Genomic DNA, 23,688 nt, shown 5'->3' on the forward strand with positions numbered 1-23,688 from the left:
TAGCCCTTTGTTGGAGAGATGCTTGTGGGCTGGTCATTCAGCTGGTGCAAAGCAAGGCTGGACCTAAAATCCTGGTCTCCTGGGGTAAATTCTGGCCTCTGGTGAGCACATTGTTCCCCTTGAGCTCTGAAATCTGAAGATTCCCGCTCCTTCCTGCTACCTACAGTGTTACCTTCCTTCCCACCCTATTCCCTCACCACCTAGATCACTCTGGCTGTCCCAGTCTCTTCTCAGCCCCTTCCCAAAGTTACCTCTCCCCTTGCACAGGCCCACCACACTGATCTTGTTTCTGAAAAGTGGGAGGTGAACAGCAGATACCTCCTCCCTGCCTTCCCTGCGTTAGCACTTGCATGCAGCCCTTTTTCCAGAATTCTCTCTGCTTTGTGGAATGCCTTCCCGAGGGTCCCGAGAGATGAAGAAAGTGGAGGCTGTTTAACCCCCAGGGCAGCATTTCTCCAGGTGCATGGGTGGGTCACCCATGCGTGGGTCACAAGATCCGGGGTGCAGGTGAAATGTGCAGATTCCTGCCTCCTCCCCACCAAGGTTGGCGAGTCAGAATGCACATTTTTACAAACTCTCATGTTTCTGGCAAGAACATATTGCAGTTTGGGAACCACTAGTCATTAGGTGAGTGCTCTTTTGGGCCGCGGAGGGCTGCCTTGAAACCACCAAAGGGTGGCTAGAAGTCAGTGGGAGGCGTGAATGTCTTGGGGGGGGCAGTGATGGGAAGGCGGCTTCAGCTCAGGGACATGAGAGGCAGGCACTCGAAGCTTGGTGTCTGCACAGGCAGTGAACGCCCATCAGTGAAGGTCGAAGCAGAGTCATTGTTGGGTCGGGGGTGGGGAGAAGTGTGTGGGGCTCGGCCTGGGACAGTGGTTCTCTGGGGCTGGTGTGAAAAAACCTAGGAAGCTCTTAAAAGAGGCTCCTTGGCTGATGTTGAAGCCACGAGGGATGAGAAGGTCTGATGCGAAGCTCCCTTCCTCTTTTCCAGCTGTGGGCTGCTTCTGGTACACATGGATAGTAATAATACCTACCTCACTGGGCTGCACCAAAGACAGAAGGGGCCAATATACTAAATAAAGTGGCTGGCACACTGGAGGGCCTGGAGCCCCTGCCTTGGGAGCGTGCAGGAGCTGGCCTATCTCAGTGGGAGGCTGGGTGGGGGCATTGCCCTGGCCCTTGACACTCCCAGCTACAGGTTCTCTCCATGCCTCATCTCACCCACCTCCTCCACAGTGAGTTGGGCCCTGGGAGCTTTGGACTGGCCTCTGGCAGGGGCTGCCTGGAGCACCCTCCTTGCTGCCTGCAGCTCCAGTGACTTACTAGGACCACACATTTATAGGCGAGGAGAGAGTGAGGACCTAGACAGGTGGTCCACAAGAAGAACCTGAGGAGTCTGAAGCCTGGGACTTAGGCCTGGCTCTGCCCCAAGTCAATGCAGGGGCCTTGAGAGGACATCTGTCTGTGCTCCCTCTGGGAAATGAGAATCCATCTAGGACTTGCTGACTTGGAAAGTGACGTGAGTTAATAGGCATGAAAAAGAGAAGAGGAAGGTGTACATACCTAATCATCATGCGCTAGACAGACATCCTATGCCCTGTCACAACTCTGTAAGGTGAGCTGTCACTAACGCTTTTAATAAATGAGGAAACTGAAGCATGCATGCACAGACACACTAAAGCATATATGACATATGCATATATATACATACATCCATACACACACTAAAACATATATTTGTAAACCAAAAATAAAAATCTAATCACCTCAGCCATCTGAATGGACCCCTCCTCTCAGCAAAGGGCATTCCAAAGTTAGCCTGAAAAACTAGTTCAGGCCATCATGGGAAGGAGGGACCAGACATGCCTCATTATACTCTCCTCCCTTGTGGGATTACTGATAGAACAGACCCTTTAAGTCTGATGAGAAACATTTATACTCTATTGTCTTTGAAGCCTGCTACCTGGAGGCTTTACCTGAATGACGAAACCTTGGTCTCCATAACCCCTTATTTTAACATAGAAATTCCTAAGTATTTATTTATTTATTTATTTATTTATTTATTTATTTATTTATTTATTTATTTTCTGAGACAGAGCCTCACTCTGTCACCCAGGCTGGAGTGCAGTGGCGTGATCTTGGCTCACTACAACCTCCACCTCCTGGGCTCAAGCAATTCTCATGCCTCAGCCTCCCAAGTAGTTGGGATTACAGGTGCATGCCACCACACCAGGCTAATTTTTGTATTTTTAGTAGAAATGGGGTTTTGCCATGTTGAACAGGCTGGTCTCGAACTCCTGACCTCAAGTGATCCATCTGCCTCGGCCCCCCAAAGTACTGGGATTACAGGCATGAGCCACTGCGGCCGGCCAGACGTTCCTAAGTCTTTAGACAAAAACTTAATTCTTTTAACCAATTGCCAATCAGAAAAATCTTTGAATCTACCTACGACCCGGAAGCCCCTGCTTCCAGCTGTCCCACCTTTCCGGACAGAACCAATGTACAACTTACATGTATTGATTGATGTTTTATGTCTTGCTAAAATGTACAAAACCAAGTTGTGACCCAACAGCCTTGGGTATATGTTCTCAGGATAGCTTGAGGGCTGTGTCACAGGCCATTGGTCACTCGTATTTGGCTCAGAATAAATATCTTCAAGTATTTTATAGTTTGACTCTTTGTTGATATATTTTATACACACACACACACACACACACACACTCAAATACATGCCACACATATATAGCATAAGACACATGCCTATAAAGAGGTCAAACAGAGAAACAGAGAGGTCAAATAACTGGCACAGGATCACCCAGCAGGCACGAGGCACTTTAGAAAACCATGGAAGTGCTGTCTGAGGGTTTCTTTTCACTCAGTAATACCAGCGGCTCTGAGAATGCTTGCTAGAATTCACACTCCCAGGGCCCAAACTTCAGAGCTTCTGGTCCTGAAGATCTGGGGCTGCAGAGAACGTGCACTTTCAACTCTTGAGGTGATGCAATTGTAGGCGGTCCATGGACCGCACTCATGGAGCCCCAGAGGTGCCGGTTGCTCAGGCATTCTAGGGAAACTCCAACTCCCATTTGGGTTTCAGAGAAAGAGGAACAAGCAGCAGGTGGGATTCCTAGGGATTGGCAGGGAGAATGGGCAAGGAGGCTGCAGGGCCAGGCCTGGGGACCGGGTACTTGCTCAGGCAGGTGAGAGGCAGCTTGCGGAGTTGGTGTGAGCCAGCAACAGACTCTTTAAGTCTGATAAGAAACATTTACATTCTGTTGTCTTTGAAGCCTGCTACCTGGAGGCTTTACCTGAATAATGAAAGCTTGGTCTCCATAAGCCCTTATTTTAACCTAGAAAACGCTGCTCTGATAGGGAATTACAGTTAGCTGGGACACTACCTAGGGAGATGCTGACAGTGCACCTCTCCCACCAAGTGAGGACCACCCCCACCCCCACCCCCACAAGACTTTTTTGTGTTACTGGACCCCCAAAGCTGGGAACCGTACTTCAGAGGGCGGATTCTCATCTGATCAGTGGGCTGTACCTGTTGAGCCACTTGCCTCACAGGTGTGTTCTGGGATGAGGTTGTGCCGTGTAAAATGTTTGTTTTACTAAGGTATTAATTTGCTGGGGGATAAGAGGCCAGTAACACCCTTGATATCACCTTTTGGAGAAGCCGCCCTGGGGAGCCACATCCCGGGCCAGAGCTCACTGATGGCACAGGATTAAAGGTCAGGGGATGGAGAGGGATTTTTTGTTTGCTCTATTCTATTCTATTCTATTTTATATTTTATTATGTTATAAGGGATGGGTTCTCTGTTGCCCAGGCTGGAGTGCAGTGGTGTGATTAAAGTTCACTTTAGCTTCGACCTTCTAGGCTCAAGCCATCCTCCCACCTCAGCTGCTAGAGTAGCTGGGATCACAGGTGCATGCTATCATGCCTGGCTAATTTTTTAAATTTTTGTAGAGATGAGGTCTCACTATGTTGCGCAGGCTGGTCTCAAACTCCTTAACTCAAGCAGTCCTCCTGCCTCAGCCTCCCAATGTATTAGGATTACAGGCGTGAGCCACCACCCCCGGCCTTGCTTGCTTTTTAATTGTCGTACCCGGCAGTAACGAGGTACTCCCTCCTCCTCCCGACTGGGATGGTCAGAGGAGGCCCAGTGGAGAGTCAGGACTTTGCCCACTGCCCACCTGCCATGGAAGGGGGCAGGGAGGGATGTAGGTGTGGCTGTGAACCGGCAACTTGAGAGAGTCTTGTGGAAAGTTCTGTATCTTGACTCTATCAATGTCAGTATCCTCTTTGTGATATTGTACTACAATTTTGTGAGATACTACAATTGGGAGAAACGGAATAAAGAAATCTCTACATTATGGCTCATACCTGTATGTGAATCCATAATTATCTCAAAAGGAAGAGTTTTCAAAGATTATCACAAGAATGGTATATGCTCATGGATACCATCAGATCAATCATACTGAGGCGTAAAGCAATACGGAACTGAAATCCTCTTTCTCCCCTCCAGTCCTGCCTCTTTAAGGACCAGTGCTGACAGCCTGATGATTCTCTTCCACACAGTGCTACTATATTTATTCAAATAGATTCACACATATTATAGATAACATGGGTGGGCTTAGCTGTTTCGAATGGCAATCTAGTACACAGTAGTGGATGATGGATATGGGCCATTATGTAATAACACTTTTATTTTTGTAGGATACATTCCTAAAAATTGAATTGCCTGAAAGATAGTACAATTCATGTTCTCACCAGCACTGTTTATATTGGATATTACCAATCTTTTGATTTTTGGCATTCTGATACCACTTCCCCCAACTACAAAAGATATAACTGTTATAAATCCCATTTCCCCAGGCATGAGAAGTGAATTGAACATCTTTTCAAATGTTTATCAACCAATATAAGTTCTCTCTTATGAATTGTCCTTTTATATCTTTTGCTACTTTCCATTGCTGGTTTCTGTTTGTTTTTGCTTCTGTCAAACCTATAGGACTTCTATGTTAAAAGAACACTAACACAGCTGCAATTTATCAATACCTAATAAAAGCATTTACTGTTATTGTTGCCCTTTTAGTTGTTGTTATTTTATAACAGGTGTGACCATTCCGTCATGCTTATTGCAAATATTTTCCTTCAGCCTATTGCCTTTTGAATTTGTTGTCTTCTATCATGCAGAAATTAATTTTTACATATGCAGATCTACAGATCATTTTCCTTAATGTTTTTGGGATTCCTATCTTGTGCCTCTACTTAAAGATGATACAATTTCCTATAATTTCTGCTAATTCTCATTATTTTATTTATTTTTACATTTAGGCATTTATAATTTGATCAGAAAATGTAAATAAAATAGTATACTGTAGTTATCTAATTATTTTATTCTGTGTAGACATTTTGCCGAAAGCATTTATTTAATTATCCAACTTTTAATAACAATTATAAATACAATTTTTTAAAATTTCCATTTGTAACTGCTTTGGCTAATGAGATAGATGGTAAAGATGTAAATAAATATGAATATATATATAGATATAGATATCAATTTTTATATGCATATAAATATAGATAGATATAGATCATTGATTTTGGTCTATTTCCCTTGAGCCCAGAAACTAGCCATCACTAATACCTAGTATTTGGAGATTGAATTTAATGCATTAAACTAGAGAAACTAAATAAACATTGCAAATATCATAGAACAAGAGAGAAAATTACTAGTTTGTAAACTAGGTAATTTCCTCCCATTTTTCTTATAGTTTTAATTAAGAATGAATTTTGAACTATATCAGGTGCTTCCTTAGCATTTATTGACATAATAAAAACTATTTTTCTTCTTTAATTTGTTGATATCAAAAATTACGTTGATAGGCGTCTTAATAATGAACCATCCTTACATTACTAAACTAAGTTCTAACTAACTAATTAGGTTCTAACTAACTAAACTAAGGTTGGGTTTGTTTTTTTTTTAAAGTGAACTTCTAGATTTAATTCAGTTATATTTTAGTTAAAGCTTTGTGTAAGTTAAACTTGTATAGAATTTCCTTTTCATATGCTCTTTTCATTGGATTTGGGTAAAGCTTGCTTTGTAAAATGAATTGGGAATCTTACTATCTCTTTCTATGATCTAAGATGGTTTACCATTGGGTTTGTCATTCTTTGAAGATTAGATAGAACTCAGCTCTAAAAACAAGCTGGCCCTGACATTATTTTCAATGGTTGACATTTAACTGCCCTTTTGAATTCTTTTTTTTTTTTTTTTTTGAGACAGCATCTGTGATCTCAACTCACTGCAACCTCTGCCTCCTGGGTTCAAGTGATTCTCCTGCCTCAGCCTCCCCAGTAGGTGGGACTACAGGCATGTGCCACCACGCCCAGCTAATTTTTGTATTTTTAGTAGAGATGGGGTTTCACCATGTTGGCCAGGATGGTCTCAATCTCTTGACCTCGTGATCCACCTGCCTTGGCCTCCCAAAGTGCTGGGATTACAGGCGTGAGCCACTGCACCTAGCCTAACTGCCATTTTGAATTCTTAAATAATTATTGGTCCATTCAGATTGTTACCTTCTTTGGGAGCTAATTCATTTCTCTTAAATCCACCAAACATTTGCACACAGTACTCTTGTATTTCAGTAGCCCTTTCCTTATCTGTAATTCTATTGCCTTTCTCAGTATTAATGTATATTTGGGGGTTTTATTCTCTCTTTTATCCTTAATCATGCTTTTCTTCTTAGTTTTTTAAAAGAACCAACTTGTTTTTCACTATATTGAGGCATAAATGATGTGCCATAATCTGCATATTTAAAATGGATATTTTGACATGGAAGGAGGCAGCCTAGAGAGGAGCCTGGGAGAATTTGTGAAAGCTCTTCATGATTTAGAAAGCACAGTGCACATGCTTGGTGGCATTATTAAGTGGAAGCTGCTTCTTTAGGGTTTGTTTGGAAGGTCCAGCTGACTCATCTCAACATTTATATCAATGATTGTCAGTGTTCTGCCTCTGAGCACATGGATCCTGAGATTGGAAACTTTGGTTAAACCCAAGTGCTATTAAGCAGAGTGAGTAAATAGTGAAAGCCATTTGCGCAGAGAGTGTGTGTCTGGAAAGAAAGGCAGAAACTCTCCAGATGTCTTCCAATAATGTCGAAGTTTTTATCCCAATGTCACAAGGAAACACCAATGGCTTACCCAAGGTGACCTCAAAGACCTGAAAGCATTTACTGAAAGGGCTGTGCTTTCATAACATCTGTTTTCAAGAAAAAGTGAAGAGCAGCTTTCTACATGGTCAAAAACCAGTTGAGAAAGAAATACAATTGAATATCAATGGGATCGTGAAACCTGGCCTCAATGCCATTCTGGGACCCGCAAGTGGAGGCATTATTAGATGTCTTAGTTTCAAGGAAAGACCCACATGTATTATCTGGAGATGTTCTGATAAACACAGCACCTCAACCTGCCAATTTCAAATGTAATTCAGGTTACATGGTACAGGATGATGTCATGATGAGTACCCCAACAGTAAGAGAACATTTACAGTTCTCAGAAGCTCTTCAGCTTCTAACAACTGTGATGAATTGTGAAAAAAAAAATGAATAGATAAATATGGTCATTCAAGAGTTAGGTCTGGATAAAGCAGCAGATTTCAAGGTTAGAATTCAATTCATCTGCAGTGTGTCAGAAGGAAAAAGAAACAGGACTAATATAGGAATGGAGCCTATTACTGATCCTCTCATCTTGTTCCTGGATGAGCCCACAACTGGACTGGACTCAAGCACAGCAAATGCTGACCTTTTTGCTCCTGAAAAGGATGTCTAAGTAGGGATGAACAATCATCTTCTTCCCATTCACCAGCCTTGGTATTCCATCTTCAAGTTGTTTGATAGCCTCACCTTAATGGCCTCACAAAGAGGAATGTTCCATGGGCCTGCTTAAGAGGGCTTGGGGTACTTTGCATCAACTGGTTACCACTGTGAGTTCAATAATAACCCTGCAGACTTCTTCCTGGGTGTCATTAATGGAGATTCACTGCTGTGGTATTAAACAGAGAGGAAGAAGACTGAAGCCACGGAGACTGTAGAGACCGTTAAGAGAGATAAGTCACTCACAGAAAAATTAGCTGAGTTTTATGTCAACTCCTCCTTCAACAGAGAAACAAAAGCTGAATTAGATCAACTCTCAGAGGGTAAGAAAAAGAAGAGGATCTCAGCTTTCAAGATCACCTAATGCCACTTCGTTCTCTCAGATGGGTTTCCATGCATTTATTCAAAAACCTGCTGGGTAAATCCCAGGCCTCTATAGCTCAGGTAATTGTCACAACCATACTGAGGCTGATTATAGGTGCCATTTACTTTGGGCTAGAAAATGATTCTACTGAAATCCCGAATAGAGCCAGGGTTGTCTTCTTAACCACCAGCTGGTGTTTCAGCAGTGTGTCGGTCATAGAGCTCTTTGTGCTAGAGAAGCTCTTTATACACAAATATATTAGTGGATACTACAGAGTGTCATCTTATTTCTTTGGAAAAGTGTTATCTAATTTACTACCAGGAAGATGTTACCAAGTATTATATTTACCTCTATAATAATATGTGCATTATAAAAATAATGCTGTATAATAATCCTAATCTTGTTAGGATTAAAGACAAAGGTGGACACCTTCATCATCATGATGTTTGCCCTCATGATGGTGACTTATTTAGCACTGGCCATAGCAGCAGGTCAGTGTGGTTTCCATAGCAATGCTTCTCCTGACCATCTCTTTTGTGTTTATAATGGTTTTTTCAGGTCTATTAGTAAATCTCGCAACCATTGCATCTTGGCTGTTATGGTTTAAGTACTTCAGCATTCCAGTTTTACAGCTTTGCTGCCTAACGAATTTTTGGAACAAAACTTCTGCCCAGGACTCCGTGAAATAGTAAACAATACTTGTGGCTCCCCAATATGTACTGGCAAGGAATATTTGATAAACCAGCCATCAATGTCTTACCCTGGGGCTTGTGGAAGAATCATATAACCGTGGCTTGTATGGTTATCTTCCTGATTTGCCTACCTAAAATTGTTATTTCTTTTAAAATATTCTTGCATTTCCCTTTAATTTACTATGATGTGTCCTCACATAAAAAATGAGACCATAATTTTTAAAAAATAAAAAGGAAAAGAATAATTTGATGAGTGTCGAGAGACAGTACAGCCCCCTGTTACACATGGTTTCACTTTCTATGGTTTGTTGCCCATGGTCAACCAAGGTCAAAAATACCCAATGAAAAATTCTAGAATCAACAATTCATAGGTTTTAAATTGCAGCCATTCTGAGTAGCCTGATGAAATCTCGAGCCTTTCTGCTCTGTCCCACCTTGATTCAGTGAATCCACAGTATACACGCTGCCCATCCCTCAGTCACTTAGTCGCTGTCTTGGTTATCAGATCCACAGATCTCAAGAAGAAGAAGGGTTAGTACAGTAAAACCACATATTTTCAGAGAGAGAGAGACCACATTTACTTAACTTGTATTACAGTATATTGTTATATATTTTATAATTGTTCTATTTTATTACTAGTTATTGTTAATTTCTTACTGTAGCTAATTTACAAATTAAACTTTATCATAAGTATGTATTATATAGGAAACACATAGTCTATATAGGGTTTGCTACTATCTGCAGTTTCAGGCATCCACTAAGGGGCTTAAAAAGTATCCCCCCACAGATAAGGGAGAAGTATTATATGCATACATCTGTAAAACCATTTCCATAATTGAAATAAATGTATCATTTTGACTTTTTTTGGTTTCCTAATACCTTAATTTCTGACTTTATATTTAGTAGTATGTACTTACATGTGTGTGATATGTATTTCATTCTTTGTCTAGTTGCTTATGTGAAAACTATTACATTTATTTTTAATATTTAGTCTTTAAAAATAAAATCAATTCTCATTTATGTTCTATAAAGTCACTGCAAACGCTGAATTAGCGAATTTGGAACCATTGTTCTTAGAAGGAAATATAGAGTTAGGCTCATGTGAGCCTCAGGGCACAATATTTTTGTCAAACGATCAATAAGTTGCCTTGTTTTATGTGTGTTTCTATTTAAAGACACCTTTAAAATATGTATTGTTGATTCGTTGACATTGAACTCATGGCCAACAGCACTGTCACTTGTGCCTGAATGAAGCTTTCCTAACACGTATTTCCTCCATACTGCACAGTACAGCCTTTGCTCGCTTAGAAATGCTAGAGAGCACTGCAACATTATGGTTGGGAGCCGTTTTAAACAGTGAAAACACCAACAAAAAGCACAAAAATGTGAAAAATGTAGTACTAGATAGATCATGAAAAGGACACTCACTGTCTGAGAGCTGAAACAAGAAGGCAGGCATCGTCGCCTTGCTCAGCCTCAGTGGGGAGCAAGCCATTGGGTGACTCAGTTTCCACTGCTCTGTGCATGTCCACAGATGACTACGGATGGGCTGTGAGTACTGATTCAGGGGTTACACATCAATTTTAGGAAGTAGGCAGGTTGCAAATACAAAATCCACAAAGAATGAGGATTACTGTAGCTAAGTCATTTAGGGTTATGTTACACTCATGAGCTATAGACAAGGCCATTCTCCCAGGGAGTCATTTACAGCAACAAGAATCTGTAACTCCTCACTCACTGCCTCAATTTTGGTTTCCTGGGTCCTAATGCTAGGGAAGTGTCCTAATTTCATCACTCACCTCTGTTTAGATCATAGTACAGACAGCCCATCTGTGAGGGTTTTAGACAGCCAATACCCTGGTGACATCATAGAAGACAACCTGGGCCTGAAGAGTTAAGACCTGAGGGCTGAATCCTGGCTTGATCCATCTTGTATCACAAGCATTTAAGCAGAGGGTGGAGGCTTTGGGGCAGAATGGAAAAAAATGCTGGACTTGAATTTGAACTCTGTCTCTAACTTGCTGAATACATTTAGCTAAGTTACCTAATTGCTCTGAGCCTATTTCTTCTCTGCAAAATGTCCTGGCCCACCAGGCTGTCAGAGAGACCAAAGGAAGTAGTGGTGGTGGGAAATATTTGGAAAGCAGTAAAGATCTGTGTAAACGCAAGATGGAAAGTCATTGTCATGATGTTAATTAATGCAGTCGCAGCATGCCACTCTCTGACCTGATCCCCACAGTGTGGGTCCACCTCACTCGGGCCCTGTCATTTCAGAACCTAAAGAGAAGCAAGCCTGGGCCAGCCAACTCAGGATAAGAGGAAGAGACTGAGGCATAGGGAGGAGGAGAAACGGCTGTGGGAAGCTCCAATCCACAGCCAGAACTGATTGACCCGATTCAACTCAGGGAGGCTCAGGGCCCTAGTTAGAGCAAGGCAGAGGCCCTGGGACCACCATGAGACCTCATAAGGCTTTGGCCACCCCAAGCCCATAAACCTGTTTCCTTTGCCTCCCAGCACCATGAGTGCCGAGGAGGATGCCAGGTGGCTCCGGTGGGTGACTCAGCAGTTTAAGACCATTGCGGGAGAAGATGGGGAGATCAGCCTGCAAGAATTCAAAGCAGCTCTGCATGTGAAAGAGGCAAGTGTTGGGCCAAGGTGGAAGCCCTGCATTTATCGTTATGTGGCCTGGTTCTCAGGGCATAGCCCTTACAGGGAGGGAAAGGGAACTCCCTGGGGTTCCTGAGGTCTCCACCTTGTAGCGGGCTGGCGGGATGTTTATGGCACCCTCCCATTCCTCTTAATAGTCATGGCCTCCTGGGTCTTCAACACATGAAGTTGGAAGTCAGTAGCTTCTCAAATCTTAAGGAATATGATTAACCTCACAATTTCCACTAGGCTCATGGGCAGAGCTGATGCTCTGACTTAAGCTTCCTCTCAAGATAAGCTTGTCAATGGTCTATACCTATTAAAGCCCTGTCTGCTGTGGCACACTGTTCCCAGTCCTCCAGACTCCATAGCTACCCTGCCCACCCCACACAGCCTGCATGCCCTGACACACAGAGGAGACATCAGCAGAGAAGGGAGGACTGAGTCTGAAACGCCAGCCTCTCCTAGCTGTCCTTGGGACTGGCATTGAATAGTGGCCTGGTCCTTGACGGGGACTAGCCGATGAGCATCTGAATGCCCTGCTTGAATCAGAAGGACCCTCCCCGGCTGGTCCTGGGGATACTACTCAGAACTCTAACGCCACGCCTCCTTTCACAGCAAATATGGAGAAGGAAAAAATCCCATTCTCCCTAATGATACAATCCCATCCAAATGGGAGGGTGTAAAACATCTTAAGACAAAGAGCATTCGGGATGGTAGAGAGTGATAAAGGTACTACCCAGGGATCCTGGGGATGAAGAAGAAAGCCAAGGCAAGGTGGCAAGGTTGTCAGTCCACAGCGGACTTCGGCCTATACCTCATACTTGTGAACCCCTCATAGTTTTATTAAGTCAGACACTAGAGCTCCATAGGGTCCTCCCTCTGCCTTGAGGGGAGCATCCCAGGACACAGCATCTTTGGGACACCCATCATCCAAGCCTGTCTTCTTAATTTCTGTGCTCCCAGGGTCTAACACCAGGCCTGGCAGGCAGAGGCTACACAGCACAAGACTGCTCAGTGAATGAATGAGTGAACTGGTGATTAAGAACAAGCCTTAAGTATAAAATGTAGGCAGCCTTAAGAACAAGCAAAAGAAAGGACTCAGATCTTCCAGTGGAATCTATAAGTCCTTCCCAGATTCACTCATCCCTTGCGCTCACCCCAAGTGGGGTGAGACAGGGCTGGAAGGAGCCTGCAGGAGGACCCTCTGTCTGACCCTTTCCCATGTTGGTTAAGGGGCCACCCAGAGGCTGGGATTTAAAGGCTGATGGGGGTGATTGTATGTAGGGGGCAGAGAGCCCATGCAAATTACAAAGTCCAGTGCCTGAAGGGGGCCTGAAGCCCAAACCAAGCCCATCCTTACTGCAGGGATCGGAACAGGTCTTCCATTAGAGCAGATCACGATGCGTGTTCAGGCACCTGAGTTCTGCCTGAATACCGCCACTCCGTGGTGCACCCTCCCACCACCACCCCAGACACAGGGAGACAGTGAACGAGTTCAAAGCCCAGGCCCTGCGGCCACAGTTGTGCTGTCTTCCACCCTTCTCGCCCACAGTCCTTCTTTGCAGAGCGATTCTTTGCCCTATTTGACTCCGATAGAAGTGGCACCATCACCCTCCAGGAGCTGCAGGAGGCACTGACCCTGCTCGTCCATGGCAGCCCCATGGACAAACTCAAATTCCTCTTCCAGGTGTATGACATCGATGGTAAGGGCTCTTCCTGGGTGTGGGCTGGGGTGGGGAGATCGGTGGGGGCCTCAGTGAGAACTGGCCATTTCACCTTGGCAGGCCTGGAGGTGCCATCCTGGCCTCCTGAGCCCAGCCTGGGACTGGTTTCTCCAGGTGAGGCTGACACTTCCTTTCCTCACATCTCTCTCCCAGTCCCCAGTCTCTCTGTCTAATCCCTGCCCCCCTTTCTGGGGCAGCAGGGAGAAAAGGAGGGACTCTGGCACAGGAGACAAATGCCTTCTATTCAACTTACCAGAGGCCAGAACCTTTTTCTGATCTTTTCTATGTCTGAAAAAGAAAATCTCTGTTGTTTTTTCCTTTTCCTCATAGTATAAGCTCGCTATGAACATTTTAGACAATACAGAGTGGTATAAAAAAGAACACAAAAATCACCTGTAACATTTTGCTATATTGCCTTCTAACTGGTTGCACATACACATCCCACACACCTTTTATTTTTAACAAAATGGGATTAAAAAATGAATCCCATTTTTAATGGGATTTTTCACTTACAAAAATGAACTTTTTCACTTACAAAAATGAACATTTTGAAATGTAAAAATATATTGCTTTACAGTGTCATTTTTATTGTGGTAAAATATACATAATGTAAAATTTGCCATCTTAACCATTTTTAAGTGTACAGGTCAGTGGCATTAATTACATTCACATTGCTGTGCCACCATCACCACCCTCCATCTCCAGAACCTTTTCATCCTTCCATTGAAACTCCTTGCCCACTGAACACTGAATCCCCATGCCTCCTCCCCTAGTCCCTGGCAACCACCATTCTATTCATACATTCTGTCTCTAAGAATCTGACTTCTCTAGGCACCTCATCTAAGTGGGATTATACAATATTTGTCATTTTGTATCTGGCTTATGTCACTTAGTATAGTATCCTCAAGCTTCATCTGTGTCATAGCATGTGACAGAATTTTATTCCTTTTAAGGCTGAATAATATTCCATTGTAGGTATATGCCATATTTTGTTTATCCATTCACCAATTAGTGGACATTTGGGCTGTTTCTACGTTTTAACTATCGTGATTAATGCTGCTATGAACATTGGTGCACAGATATCTGTTTGAGTTCCTGCTTTCAATTCTTCCGGGTATATATCCAGAAGGGGAATTGCTGGATGACATGGTAATTCTATTTTTAATTTTTTGAGGAACTGCCATACTGTTTTCCACAGTGGCTGCATTATTTTACATTCCTACCAGTAATGTACAGGTGGTCCAAGTTCTCCACATTCTTGCTAACACTTGTAATTTTCTGCTTTTTTTTTTTTTTTCTGAGATGGAGTCTCACTCTGTTGCCCAGGCTGGAGAGCAGTGGCATGATCTCAGCTCATTGCAGCCTCCACCTCCCAGGTTCGAGTGATTCTCCAGCCTCAGTCTCCCAAGTAGCTGGGACTACAGGCACCTACCACCATGCCCACTAATTTTTGTATTTTTCATAGAGATAGGGTTTCACCATGTTGGCCAGGCTCGTCTCGAACTCCTGGCCTCAAGTGATCCACCCGCCTTGGCCTCCCAAAGTGCTGGGATTACAGGCGTGAGCCACTGTGCTTGGCCTTATATTCTGCTTTTTGATAATAGCCATCCTAATGGGTGTGAAGTGGTAACTCACTGTACTTACAGTGTCATTTTTAGTGGCTGCATTATACTCCACTGTATGTATCATGCAGCATCATGTAGTATTTAAGACTCTAAGCACAAGCTACCTAAGTTCAAATCTCAGTTCCATCACTTATTATATGATCTTAGACTAGTTGCTTAACTTCTCTGTACCTCAATTTATTTATCAAATAGGAATTATGATAATAATATTTCATACTCATGGGGTTGAGATGAAGGTTAAATTAGTTAACTTACGCGCAACGGGGAGCCATCAAAGTGTGTTGAGCAAGGGATTCGCAGGGATGGACCTGCATTCTGAAAAGCTTTTCTTCAGCAATGTTCATTTTGCTGCCCTGGTGCAGGAGAGCAGAAAACAGGTAGCTGGCTTCACCCAGGGATGGGATATTCTTAGAGTCAGTAGAATGGAAGGTTAGAGGGAGAAGGAAGGAGAATGTGCACATGAGAATTATTGTGAAGGAGGACCCTGGATTTGAAATTGGCCAACAGAGAGATTAAAGCAGATAGAAGTGGCCATGAAGGGGCCAGGGGGAGACTGGTCCTCTGGATGAGTCCAGAAACCTGCTGTCATCTTGGCTGTTGACTAGGAAAGCAGAACAGGAGGTGTGACTGGAGAGTGGTATAATATACTCTAATTGATTCTGCATCGTAATGTGATTTGGGCCGGAATGATGATCACAACACCAATGAGAATTTCCATGTATATGCAATTTCCTTCTCCCAGATACTGCATTAGGTGTTTTACCATTATCGAGTTTCCTTGAGCTAGTTCTGAGAGGGAGAAATGATTACTCTCATTTTAGAGATGAGCAAAGTGAGGTCCACTACCCCAGAGGACTTAGAGCCCACCATTGCACGGTTAAGGAGGGGCAGGAGCAGGATGCCACATTGGGTGTGTCCATATCCAAAGCAGGCCAAGAAATCATTAATCACGGGCTCTGCTGCTCAGGAAGAATAAAATACAGAAAAATCTCATCTCTGTTGGTAGTTTTGGCTTCCTTATCCCATCACTTTCAACCACCCATGTTTACATAAGGCCACACTGCTGGGCTGGAATGCCTAGCTGTGGCCCCTCTCAAGACAACATGATAAACAGAGCATTTGCTCCAAGTTGAACAACAAGGCACACTCCCTCAGCGCTAACCCACATACGTGTGCCTTTGGATAACTGAGGCTGTGGGCACACAGCCCCTTATAGATTAAGTAAGCAGGTGTATTTTCTGGGCAGATAGTCTTGGAAGTTGAGTAGTACTTAGGGAGCTACCGATTCTGGAGACAGGCAACCACTGAAGCCAAAGATTCTCCACCCGTGGGGAGGTGTCCATTGCTGTTGAGCTAGGCAGTCGGGAACATGGAAGGTTTCTGAGCTGAGGGTGACATTTGGTCCTTCAGTTGCATGGTCTATACCCCCAAGGAGAGCTGACTGGCAGAAAGCTGGAGGTGGGTAAACAGAAGAGGCCCACCACTTCTTGCAGTGTGTGCATGGCAGGGGGCGTCTGCAGGTACAGAGTGGGGTGCTGGGGCAGGCCCGCACTAGGCTTCATCCCCACTCGGGACAGGCAGCGGCTCCATTGACCCGGATGAGCTGCGCACTGTGCTGCAGTCATGTCTGCGCGAGAGCGCCATCTCGCTGCCTGACGAGAAGCTGGACCAGCTGACGCTGGCGCTCTTCGAATCGGCCGACGCGGACGGCAACGGGGCCATCACCTTCGAGGAGCTCCGGGACGAGCTGCAGCGCTTCCCCGGAGTCATGGAGAACCTGACCATCAGGTACGGCCGGGTCTCGGGCATTGGCACTGTCCACGGCGGCGTTAGACTCCTGGTCGGAAGTGTGGCAGGAACTCACCGCGGATCCACCCCGCCCTACCCCGCCCTGCCCCGCCCCTCCCCAGTTTAGCCCACTCTTGAGTGTACTGCAGGGCAGCTGTCTTCATTGCCTCCACTTCCTGCAGTGTCTCTGCAGAATCAACTCAGGGTCTGAGGCACCTACTGTGTGCTGAGCACTTTTGCATATACCAGTGCATTTTATAGCAATACTCGTTTTACAAAAGGAAATTACTTCGCCTGAAGTAAGTTGCCTAGGATCACACAAATAATTAACAAAGGTAGTTATTTATGCAATAAATGTTTGAGCAGCTTCTATGCAGCAGGCACTGTTCTGATTAATGCAGTGAATGAGGTCTCCACCCTGCTGGGGCTCCATTCCAGACGGAGAGACATGTCATTTACACCAATAAACACACAAACTAGAGAAGCACAAAATTAATAAGTGCTGTGGAGAAAATAAGAGTGTAACAGCAAGACCCAAGTCTGTCCGACTCCAGGCTCTGAATAGAGCCGGTTTTGTAGTTCATTCTTCCTGTGTATTAACTTTTTTTTTTTTTTTTTTTTCTGAGACGGAGTCTCACTCTGTCGCCCAGGCTGGGGTGCAGTGGTATGATCTCGGCTCACCGCAACCTCCGCCTCCCGGGTTCAAGCGATTCTCCTGACTCAACCTCCCGAGTAGCTGGTATTATAGGTGCCAGCCACCACGCCCGGCTAGTTTTTGTATTTTTAGTAGAGACGGGGTTTCGCCATGTTGGCCAGGCTGGTCTCGAACTCCTGACCTCAGGTGATCCGCCCGCCTTGGGTTCACAAAGTGTTGGGATTACAGACGTGAGCCACTGCACTGGGCACCTGCCTATTAACTTTCTTGGGGCTTACTTACCAAAACATATTTCAGATTCTTCCATCCATTTCGACTGCTTCTTTTAAAATTGGAAAGTAAAGAGAAGTAATAAAAATAGCGGTGGTTGTGGCATTAGGCAGACCGGAGTCCCCTTTCAGCTCCGCGGAGCTGTGCGACTGTGACCAAGCCACTTGACCTCTCTGTTTCCTAGTGTGAAGAAAGCCGGCCTGCTTGCCAGACTTGGTCGGCCATAGCTGGAAGGGGGTCTTTAAGTTAAGACACGGGTGGTCCCCGCCCCACCGCTCGCCTCTGAGCGGAACCCGCCTCTCTCGCAGCGCTGCCCACTGGCTGACGGCCCCCGCCCCCCGCCCACGCCCGCGCCGGCCGCGCCAGCTGACCCGCGCCTACTGGCACAACCACCGCAGCCAGCTGTTCTGCCTGGCCACCTATGCAGGCCTCCACGTGCTGCTCTTCGCGCTGGCGGCCAGCGCTCACCGGGACCTCGGCGCCAGCGTCATGGTGGCCAAGGGCTGCGGCCAGTGCCTCAACTTCGACTGCAGCTTCATCGCGGTAGGCTCTGCCAGCACACGGTGCTCTGAAAATGTTAATTAGGAGCCGAGGTGGGCTCCTCCTAGACAGAGCGACCCACAGAGGACACCTGGAATGCCAGGGCAGGGTGCCACCTTAGAAATCAGCTGGGCCAACGCTCAGAGTTGGAGGATGCCGCCCAGAGAGGGACAGTAGCTTGTCCACAGTCACACAGCCAGTAAATAATAACATAACTGGCATTTTTGTGCACTATGCACCAGGCACGGTGCTGAGCACGCTCCATTTGATCTTCACAACTCCCCTATAGTGGACCCCTGTGCAGGTGCACCTTCAAGAGGAAACCCTAGAAGAGGCTTTGAATACCAGACCATGGAGTTGGAATGTGGTTCTCTGGCTCATGGATGAGGCCTCTAAGAGGTGTTTTTTTTTTTCTTTTTTTTGTTTTTTTTTTTTTTGAGACGGAATTTTGCTCTTGTTGCCCAGCTGGAATGGCACGATCTCAGCTCACTGCAACTTTTGCCTCCCAGGTTCAAGCGATCCTCCTGCCTCAGCCTCCCCGTAGCTGGGATTACAGGCAACCGCCACCATGCCCAGCTAATTTTTATATTTTTAGTAGAGATGGGGTTTCACCATTTTGGCCAGGCTGGTCTCGAACTCCTGACCTCAGGTGATCCACCCTCCTCGGCCTCCCAAAGTGCTGGGATTATGGGCATGAGCCACCGCGCCTGACCTCTAAGAGTTTTTGATCACACAACTCCTACCATTAAAACAAAAGCCCTCTTATGCTTATATGCATGCTCTATTATCATTAGCTAATAGACTTATGGCAAAAAGTAACTACAGGGGAAGATTCATCATTGATGAGCAGGGATGCCCATCTCTAGCTCAGATACGCTTCTGGATATGAGCTTCTCATTAGAGTGGGTTTTATAGGTTTTATTTTAAATTTATTTTTATTATTTTTAATTATTAATCTTAATTTTTGTGGGCACATAGTAGGTGTATATATTTATGGGGTACATGGGATGTTTTGATACATGGGATGTTTCGATACATGCAATGTGTAATAATCACATCTTGCAAAAAGGGGTACCCATCCCTAAAATGGGTTTTGTCTTAACGGCTCAACGAGCTGACAAAGACTTCATTCCAGGAGTGGGAGACGTGTGATTCATTTTCTTGGTCACTTGCTCATGCATTACTAACACAACTGTTAATCTGTGGTTTCTCTGCTGGGAAACTTTTAAAGCTACTTGTCCTTCCTGTGAGGGGTAGTTAGCTTAGTTTTGGTAAAGTCAAATACTGTAACCTACAAGTCCACATCCTTGGCAAACATAAATATACTGAAAGCAAATGAGCAATGAGAGAACCCTGGTCAGCCACTCTGGATTTGGGAAAGTCTGGTCCTCCTGCAAGGCACCTCGAGAACTAACACAACACGTGCCCATCTGACATATGGACTAAATGAGGGCACCAAGTCAACAGAGATATTTTATTTATTTATTTATTTATTTATTTGAGACAAGGTCTCTGTCACCCAGGCTGGAGTGCAGTGGACTGATCATAGGTTGCTGTAACCTCAAACGCCTGGGCTCAAGCAATCCTGGGCTCAAGCAGTCCTCCTGCCTCAGCCCCCTAAGTAGCTAGGATTACAGGTGTGTGCCACCATGCCCAGCTAATTAAACAATTTTTTTTTTCTATAGAGACAGGGGTCTCGCTGTGTTGCCCAGGCTGGTCTCAAACTCCTAGGCTCCAGTGATCCTACTGTCTCAGCCTTCCAAAGTGCTGAGATTAGTGGAGTGAGCCACTGCGCCTGGCCCATATATTAAATATTAGTAAAAGCATAGATGTTTCTCATGTGTTTAGATAAAAATTAATACAAATAGACATTCTGTAACTTTCTCTTCCCGCCACAATTCTGGAGATCCTCCTCTAGAGACCCAGGTGTGAATCCAGGGAAGCAACAAGGCATGGGGGCAGGGGACTTTGGTGAGTGTCCTGTTCAGAAAGCACAGCTAGCTCAGGAGGATGCAGGGAGGTGGCTGGGAAAAGAGGACAAGGCAGACAGAGAGTGAGGCAGGGCTCTCTCCCACTCTGCCTGGCCAGGTGCTGATGCTCAGACGCTGCCTCACCTGGCTGCGGGCCACGTGGCTGGCTCAAGTCCTACCACTGGACCAGAACATCCAGTTCCACCAGCTTATGGGCTACGTGGTAGTGGGGCTGTCCCTCGTGCACACTGTGGCCCACACTGTGAACTTTGGTGAGTGATCTGGGGCAGGGTTGGGTCGGGGAGAAGCTTGAGCAGCCTCAAGCCCAGAATGCAGGGCCCAGCCCCTGTGTGTACTGCCTGCCCAAAGGGCAGAGAAGGGGTGCCCTGGATAAGCCAACGCTCTGGACAAAAGTTTCTGCCCGTGCTAGTATCTGATGGTGCAGGGTGGGGATCCCAATGGGAAGGTGGAGTGGGAAGAGCTGGTCTTGCAGTCACTCAACCTTTCTGAGCTTGTTTCCAGTACTCCAGGCTCAGGCAGAGGCCAGCCCTTTCCAGTTCTGGGAGCTGCTGCTCACCACGAGGCCTGGCATTGGCTGGGTACACGGTTCGGCCTCCCCGACAGGTGTCGCTCTGCTGCTGCTGCTCCTCCTCATGTTCATCTGCTCCAGTTCCTGCATCCGCAGGAGTGGCCACTTTGAGGTGCCCCATTTGCTGCCCTTTTGCTTCCCCCAAGGCCAGGGTCCTACTTTCATTTCTTTCTGTGTCCCCTTTGATTTACTCCAGAGCCCAGGAAGGTCCCAAGCTGGTCTGCATATTATTTGCATGTGATTTGGGACCTGCTGCTGTGTTCTGCCACTGGACTGTAGTTTATGTCTGCCAAGTGTAGATGTTTTGCTGCGGAAGAGTCTGCCTTTTTGCTGGCTTATCCCTTTAGCCTATTTGGATTAAGTTGGGCTTAAAACAGTACAGGGAGGGGAAGGAACATAGGCTCAGCAGGTTTTGAATCCCCACTCCACTGCTTACTGGTCGCTCAACCTTTCCAAGCCTCAGTTCTCTCATCTGTAAAATGGAGGTGTAATTCTCTATGTTATTTTAGGAATTATAGGCGATAATACATGTAAAACCACTAACTACATCCTAGCACATAGGTGCTCTGAAAATGTTAGTTCCATCTTTGCTTCTGTCTCTCCAGCCTCCTCAAGATGCAGAAAGTCACAGAGGACTTGGTTTGGAGAGCTTGACTATCTTGTGGCCTGACCACATCAGAAATAGACATATACTGAGCACGTGCCTACTCTGGGCCAGCAACAAGCCTTTGAAGTAGGAATCAGAATCCTCATTTGACCCATGAGGAATTTCACACTCAGAAAAGTAATGAAATTGCCCAAGATCACAAAGCTTCAGAAGGTGCTAAAATTGTCTTCTGCTATTTCTTCTCCACTCCCAGGAAGCCATTGCTGTCTTTCCTTTCTTCCTTCTGAGAATGGGTCGGGGGTAGCGATACTGATGCTCATGATCCCTGTGGGGGCAGTCCACTCTGCCCAGAACCTCCCCAGGCAGATATTTCAGATGTTTGCCTCTGGTATCAGGAATCTTCCCTTACAGCCTCCTTTGGCCAAGCACCCAGAAAAAGAAGCTTCCCAGCCCCAACATCTTACCCAACTCCATCCCCGGGAGAGAGTCAAGGCTCTGGGCACTGCCCTGGCTTTGAGGATAACCCTGAGTCCTGGCTCTGTTCCACCCCCCAGGCCTTGAGCTCTGGAAGTTGACTGCCCCCCTACCCCCATAGGTATTCTACTGGACTCACCTGTCCTACCTCCTCGTGTGGCTTCTGCTCATCTTTCATGGGCCCAACTTCTGGAAGTGGCTGCTGGTGCCTGGAATCTTGTTTTTCCTGGAGAAGGCCATCGGACTGGCAGTGTCCCGCATGGCAGCCGTGTGCATCATGGAAGTCAACCTCCTCCCCTCCAAGGTACAAAGGTGGGGGATGGGGAGGTGTTTTTCCAACTCACCCCAAGGGACAGTTTGTGGGGTAGAGCAGCTGGGTACCCTGTCAGACCCCCAAGGAAATCGAGAATAGTGTAGCTGCAGCCCCATTGCTATGGAGGAGAGAAGCAAAATGCAAGACCCAGTCCAGCCCTCCAGGAGGGAAGCTTTAGGAAGATGAATGGCAGGGCAGGCAATAAACCTCTAAAATCCGATTTTGGGGAGAACAGTCTCCTTCAGCTCAGTAAGCATTTATTAGTGCCTACAGGGTGCCAGGCCCTGAACTAGGTTACAGAGAAATAGAGAAGGTTCTGCACTGTCCTGCTTTCTAGGGGAGCCAGCCCTTTCATTACAGTGCAGGGCTGTGTTGCTGGAGGTATTAAACCCTTTGTCTTTGGGAGGTCAGAAAAAGCTTCAGAATAAGGGAGAAGATGCCATATCAGGGTTTTGAGGGATGAATAAGAGTTTGTTGGATAGAGAAGACAAGGAAGGGTATTGCTGGCAGGAGGAACAGCACAGTAAAGACACAGAATTGTGAAAGGGTATACTGTGCTTGGGGGACCACAGGTAATTTGGCATAGCTGGAGCCAAGTTGCCAGGAAGAAGCCAGAGAGGTGAGGAAGGCCTGATTATGAAGGGCCTCCTGAGCTGGGAGACCAACCCCGCAGGCCATGGGGAACCCCTGAGCACGCTGGGAGGAGATGGTGGTATTAAGCTGTGACCATTAATATTCTAGTTAGATTTCTTTAGTTGCTCTGTGGAAGGTAGCTTGGAGGGGGCTTGTGGGGAGGTTCTTGCAAATACAAAGATGAGAGTTCATGAGGGCCTTGACACTGAGGCAGTGGCCATGGGATGGAGGCAGGTGCACATCACAGAAAGACTCAAGAAGCAACTGGTTATGTTTTGCGGCAACAGAGAGGATGGAGTCTAGGACGTCTCCCAGGTGTCTGAGAAAAGGAAGGCAGTTCTAGGCGGGCTCAGCTCTGGACACACTGCGTTAGAGGACCTGGGAGGCTGAAGAATGAGGCTGTGCTCTGTGTCTAGGCTCTGGCATCCAACAGCCTCAGCTGCATTCAGATCCCACGGTTTCTTACCCAGTGGCCTTGGGAAGTTATTTAACCTCTGAGCCTCCTCTTCTTGTCCCTAAAGTAGAGAGAAAATAATATCCACGTCATACAATTGCTGTGAGGCCTAGAGATAACACAGTGCTCCAAAGCAATTGTCTGGAAGGATGTTGTTATCCAAGGAGAGATGCCCATTGATGGTTAGAATGCTAGCCACACTCTGGCTGAAGTTCCAAGAAAGGGCTGGAGTAGCCAGGGAGGCATCACAGGGATACGTCACAGAGGGTCCACTAAAAAGCAGTGCTTACACCCTGAGAAGCAGGGTAAAACCAGGGGCCCCAATTCAGACACAGCCTGGCTGCCCCCTCTAGGATTGTTGCCCACTTCCAGATTGGCAGGTTGGCTGCTGAGGTGGGCCGCCACTCAGAAGCACAGAAGAGTGTCGTGTCTCGGGGCATGCCTGTTTTATGGAGGAGGAGGG

At 45.9% G+C, this 23,688-nt stretch overlaps 1 protein-coding gene and 1 pseudogene across 5 annotated transcripts in view; both read left to right on the plus strand.

The window, feature by feature from the left end:
- NOX5 (NADPH oxidase 5) overlaps positions 1–23,688 on the plus strand; it is an 81,855-nt gene that overhangs the window by 17,366 nt on the left and 40,801 nt on the right. For 4 of the 5 annotated variants that reach the window (XM_055098990.3, XM_063596758.1, XM_003818526.6 and 1 more), the window contains exons 2-8: positions 11,449–11,572; positions 13,136–13,286; positions 16,510–16,720; positions 17,954–18,188; positions 20,274–20,427; positions 20,678–20,856; positions 21,947–22,129. In XM_055098990.3, the coding sequence (XP_054954965.2) occupies positions 11,453–11,572; positions 13,136–13,286; positions 16,510–16,720; positions 17,954–18,188; positions 20,274–20,427; positions 20,678–20,856; positions 21,947–22,129 (1,233 nt within the window). In that variant the 5' untranslated portion in view covers positions 11,449–11,452. The remainder of the gene's footprint in view (positions 1–11,448; positions 11,573–13,135; positions 13,287–16,509; positions 16,721–17,953; positions 18,189–20,273; positions 20,428–20,677; positions 20,857–21,946; positions 22,130–23,688) is intronic. The other variant, XM_055098992.2, reaches the window with a different exon arrangement.
- LOC103786110 (broad substrate specificity ATP-binding cassette transporter ABCG2-like) lies at positions 7,147–8,979 on the plus strand (annotated as a pseudogene).

Source organism: Pan paniscus, chromosome 16, assembly GCF_029289425.2.
Source record: "Pan paniscus chromosome 16, NHGRI_mPanPan1-v2.0_pri, whole genome shotgun sequence".
Classification (NCBI taxonomy): domain Eukaryota; kingdom Metazoa; phylum Chordata; class Mammalia; order Primates; family Hominidae; genus Pan; species Pan paniscus.